We start from the raw sequence: 5,671 nt of genomic DNA, 5'->3' as shown, positions 1-5,671 counted from the left end.
CGCGCGCGCCGCGCGCGCATATGTGCTTAGTGGGCACTGAATCTAAGGATATATGTTCACTAGACAAATGATCTACCATGAAACTATGGAACTACCTCTTTTTAAGCTCTTCTTGAGTTGGTCTCTTGTTAAGCATCCCAGGCTGAATTTGAATTTGTTCTGTAATGTGGCTATGCCATAAGCTTGCAATCTCTTTTCATCAGCCCCCAGCTACTTGGAATATAGTCACACCATCCAGTCTACATTATCATACTATTTTTTTAAAAAATTACAGCAATAACTATGAACAATTGTTTAGTATAGTTTTTATTGCTAGCTTTTCAAAGATAAATTATAAAATTTGTGTGAATTTGGTGTCACTGTACTTGAAGCAAATTGATTAGTTTCTTATATCTCTGACGAGAAGACCTAATAAGAAAAGGTAAATGGAAAATGAGTTATTCCATATGGCTTATGATTTGACATTGTACAGAACCTGAAGGCAGAAAATCCATGGCAGTGGGAGGAGTTTATCTCTGTGGAGCAGACAAGTGAAGCTTTTTAATACATTTTTTGAGGACATACAGCAAGAGTCATGAAGCAGAAGCAATGGAGGAATGATGCCCAGTGACTTATTCCTGGTGGCTTATTCAGCCTGCTTGTTTATATCATCGAGGATTACCTGTACAGGGGTAGAACCTTCAACAGTGGGCTGGGCACATCAATCACTTGTTTAGAAAATCACAGGGTCACCCACAGACCAATCTTACAAAGACATTTTCTTTCTTGTTCCCTCCTCTCAAATAAATCTAGCCTGTGTCAAACTGACAAAACAAAATGAAAGACAAACCAGCCAAAGCTCCTGAACGCTTGTCAACTTGACGCACAAACGCATCATTATTTAGCTGCAACCTTCCCTTTCTTGTTTATACCCAACATCTCATATTAATATCATTATATCAATATTAAACACATTGCAACTTTGAAAGTCCCACAATCTTTACAAATTCAAAGATGTTGATGGTTTTCACTCTAACATAACCAGTTTCTCCAAAATTTCAAAGTCTATTACTGTGGGTTCCCAAAAGATAATAAACGAATTAAATAGTTTCATATTCCAAGAAGGAAGAATTAGAGTAATGTCTCTATCAGAACAAAGTGAAATAAAAGTCCAAACGAGGAAAACTTGGGGTTAGACACTGCAGGGTCACTATATAGGCTCCAAACATCTTGCCACAGCACATGTAATAATTTTCATTGGACATTTTATATCCCATGTAACTAAAGAAGATTAAGTTTTACTTAAATCTTGAAATAAGATAAGTGAAGACTTTGGATTCTATATTAGCAGGCAGTATAGGGGAGGATGTATGGCTATTAGTATTAATATATTTGTGACAAAATGTGTTAAGTTGCACACCAGCAATAATTAAGGCTAATGGGATCTTCTAGATTAATCTCTCCCTCCATTCCTCCCTCTCCCTGTTTCCTTCCATTTCTCCATGTTACCACAGAAATGATTCTATGCTGTTGCTGACTTGCTAAAACCTGCTCTGATACTGCCTATCAGCAGGCCTTCTCCTAGCCTGCTGTCATCCTGTATATCCTGCTGTCAGTCACAGTGGGAGGCATGAGAAATCTCTGCTAAACCTTTGCTTCTCCTGCTTCTCCAAACTTTTGGGGAATCTCCTAAAATTTTAAAGGCACCTTCACAAAAAAGACTAGAAATAGTTCAAGCAAGTTATGAAACAGTGGTTACTATACACCTCTTTGCCTGAGCTGACTATTCTAACTGAGGAGGCAGAGGATAACACTCTAACTGCAGTGGTTTTCCTTCTGAGGTTCTAGGGCAAGGGCAGTGGGAGAGAGGGTCTCCATGTTTATACAAAATTTAACATCACATTGACTTTGGGTTAAGAGTGACCACTCCACCCCAAAGCATGGGTGTGACCTTACAAAAGGCTGTGAGATGTGAAAGATTGGGAAAGGGAATAGTTTTCCTAAGATGTCCCCCATCTGGATACCTTGTTCAAGCTCTATCTGAATGGGTTTTCGACATGCTGTTTTACTATATTCATTGTTTCTGCTATTGTAGATTCCTGTATGTCAACATAAGCAATCTGGGCGTGATGACACATGCCTAGGTTAAAGTCATATCGGAGGCTAATACAGGAGTACAGTATGTGATAGATAGATAAAAACAACATTTCACCAAAAACTAAAAGTATTTTAGAATATAGCCATTCTGCCGTCTCTAGTAAGATTCTCCAGCTCATGGTCTTGTTTGGCTGCCAAGTATGAAGACGGTGGAATGAGGGTCTTGTTTTTCAAACCATGAGTAAATGTTATGAGAGTAATCCTCAGATACTGTTTCAGTTTAATAAATTTATTTACTTCAGGACATTAAAACAAAGTTACCAATACTTTTTGTTAACAATATTGACTCATTAACACTCATCATGTGTTTTATTTACAGCTACAGGATGATCCAGAATACAGAAACAAAATTAAAACACAAGCCATGATATACCCTAAGCTACAGATAATTGATACGTGGATGCCATCTTATCGAGAGTATAAAGATGGTCCCTTTTTGTCAAGAAAGTTAGCAATTAAGGTGTCAATCCGATATATAACAGAAGATGAAGAACTGCCAGAAGCAATACTGAGAAATGAGTACATGCCTGAAGGATCAAGAGACTTGTTCAAGTTTGTGAACTGGAGTCACTTCCTTCCTGAGAAGTATAAGAAGAACCATGTTTATAGAGAGCCCATTCTTGGGACGCTGAATGCTTCCTATCCAGTACTTCTGGATAGTAGACTGTCACCTTTGTTAGTCAATGACTCCCAGTTACAAAAGTTGCCATTAACTTATATCATCACATGTGAGCATGACATTCTAAGAGATGATGGACTTATTTATGTCACCCGACTCAGAAATGCAGGAGTTCCAGTTACACATGAACACATAGAGGATGCAATCCATGGAGCCATATCATTTGTCACAGCACCAATGTATTTACATTCAGGCTTGAGAATACTAGATAAGTATATAAGTTGGCTACAAGAAAATCTATAAATCAATTGTACATATAGCTAGGTAGTCAGTTAGCTAACAATTTCACCTAAAGGTTATAATTTAAAGTATTTCAAAATTAAAGAGTTTAAGCATGATTTGAACTTTGAATAAACCTAATTTTAAGTTAGAATAAATATGGTTAGTATATTTGGGAAGTTACTTAATTTTGAAAATTTTCAATTCAATAAAATGGAGATATTCATTTTGTTGCCATCTTTAACACCATGATTAGAGATACTCTCTGAGAAGTCAAACTGAATAGTTCTGTACTAAAATGTGAGTACTGTTATCTTTAAAAGGGCAGGAGATTAGAGGCAGTGATAAGAATGTGGTGATGAATGGGGAGGTAGAACATTGTAGTGGCATTTGTTTGCAGCGATCATTAAACTGTATTTCAGTCACAAGTTTTAGTTGTGTGTTGTTCATACAAAAAATCAATTTTCTCATTGTGAATTAGATCAGTATTTATTATATTCACTGTACATGAAGTCGATTTATTGCTTATAACTTACTAATATACTTTTCTGTGTACTGGGCACCAGGGTTAACGTCTTCACCACAAATTGTCCCAAAGCTTAAATATTTGAACCTTATCTAAACTTTAGTAAGATCAAGCCAGGCATGTGTAGCAGGCTTTCTTGGACTGCCAGTCCCCAAGTCATAACATGGAGACTTATTATTATTCACGAATGTTTGGCCTTACCTTATCCTTCTCCCACTAGCTCTTATAACTTAGTTTAACCATTTTTCTTCATCCACATTTTGCCTTGAGGCTTTTTAAATTCCTTAAATTTTGTAAGTCCTACTTCCTGCTTCCTCTCTGTCTGTTGGCTGGTAGATGCCTGACTGGCTGGACTGGGCATGTCCCTCTCTTTTTCCCTTTTTCTCTCTGGAGCCTAGATTCCTCCTCCTGCTCATGACTGTCTGCCCACCAGTCCCACCTACTCCTCTACTGCCTAGCTATTGACCATTCAGTGTTTTACTAAATCAATCAGGTGCCTTAGGCAGCCAAGGTAAAACCAATGCAACACTTCTTTCCATAGTTAAACAAATGCATTATAAACAAATGTAACACACCTTCACATAGAGAAAGCAATATTCAACAACAGGAGTGAACCTCCTCATTGGCTATCTGATATCAAGTTGTCAGCACTAGAATCACATATGTGGAAGTAGCACTAAAAGAACTTAGCAGATTGTCTTTATCTATTTAACCGTGTGTGTGTGTGTGTGTGTGTGTGTGCGTGCGTGCGTGCGTGCGTGTGTGTGTGTGTGTGTGTGTGGGGTGTGTGTTTCTTGCAATTTGAGAGGGAATAGGGGACGTATGTTTTCGGGGGGAGAAAATGGAAGCTGATGTTAGGCAATTATATTTTAATTTTTAAAAATCTGAAACTTCATTCTCTTTTAGACAATGATTCTTAATCCAAGATGATACCTAGGCAACTCTATATGGAGTCAGAATTATTCATAGTATTGTTTTCATATTTTGAAGTGCATCATTAACCTACTGCATGCCTGACCTAGAGAGCCATCTGAGCTGATGATATGTAGACCTACTCGCTTCTGTTATTATGGGACCCACACCTCTGCCAGTACCAACAAGGGCATAAGTAACTGCATTTCCACTGGGAGGCGCTAAAATCATTGTCAAATTTTCTGATGTCTTGGTATTGCTGTTGTTTCCAAATGGTTGTTTTCACCTGTTTTGTCCTTTAGCTTCCAGCGGAGCAAATTGGAAAATGATGGATATCTGTGAATTCAGTTGATAAACAACCCTTATCCTCATTACTTTCATTAATTTTCTTTCACTGTAGTTTGACATTTTTGTCACCTTAACAGTGACCTGATCATTCTTCTCTTACCTTATCATATGTGATTCTTCTTTGGCATTTGAACAGTAAATTGTTATAGGCAAACCAGGAAAGCTTAATTACTGTTTCTTTATTTTTAATTTTACTCATGATAACTATGAATTTAAATATGTACAGTAATCTTTTTCTTCCTAAATTCATAAAACAAAAGGGTCACTAATCAAATAACTATCAACCCAAACTGACAAAATATTTCCTACATTATTTACATTGGTAGACATGAAATAATTTTCAAATTAGTTAAATAGTAAGTGGGAGGAGGGAGGGAATTGGAAATTTGCATTGGTATTATTTTTAAAGAAATAAAAATTAATGTATTAGTGTGTGTGTATGTATAACTGCTGATGAGGGCAGAAGAGTAGGTCCAAATGTTGTATGCTTTCACGAAGCAGATATCAAGCAATTGAGAAAACAGCTAGACCAGGAAAAAGGAACGTAGGTAATGCCTGTTACTGTATAGGAAACAGATAAGCATTTAAGTATACTGAGTAGAAATAGTCTAAACCAATAAAAAACAGGGAGAAAGTGATTAAAGGCATAAATACAAAGACAACAGGTAGAACAAAAGTTAAGCCCTTCTGGCTAAAATAATAAATATGTTGAAGTATATCTTACAGAGGGGCATACAGCAAACGTAAAATAGTAATAAAGTATAACTGAAATATACTAATCATTTCAATAAAGATGAGTAATGCTACTCTCTTACTTAAAGAAAACAATTCCCACCTTGACTTATAACAAG

The 5,671-nt window shown here is 36.7% G+C and overlaps 1 protein-coding gene across 1 annotated transcript in view; it reads left to right on the top strand.

The window, feature by feature from the left end:
* Positions 1-3,058, top strand: part of LOC101989322 (arylacetamide deacetylase-like 2) — an 11,321-nt gene extending 8,263 nt beyond the window's left edge. Inside the window, exon 5 of the mRNA XM_005344194.1 lies at positions 2,456-3,058. Within this exon, the coding sequence (XP_005344251.1) occupies positions 2,456-3,058 (603 nt within the window). The remainder of the gene's footprint in view (positions 1-2,455) is intronic.
* The last annotated feature ends 2,613 nt before the right edge of the window (positions 3,059-5,671 follow it).

Source organism: Microtus ochrogaster, chromosome 1 (assembly GCF_000317375.1).
Source record: "Microtus ochrogaster isolate Prairie Vole_2 chromosome 1, MicOch1.0, whole genome shotgun sequence".
Taxonomy (NCBI): Eukaryota; Metazoa; Chordata; class Mammalia; order Rodentia; family Cricetidae; genus Microtus; species Microtus ochrogaster.
Note: the sequence above shows the minus strand (reverse complement) of the source record. Positions and strands in the feature narration are given on the sequence as shown.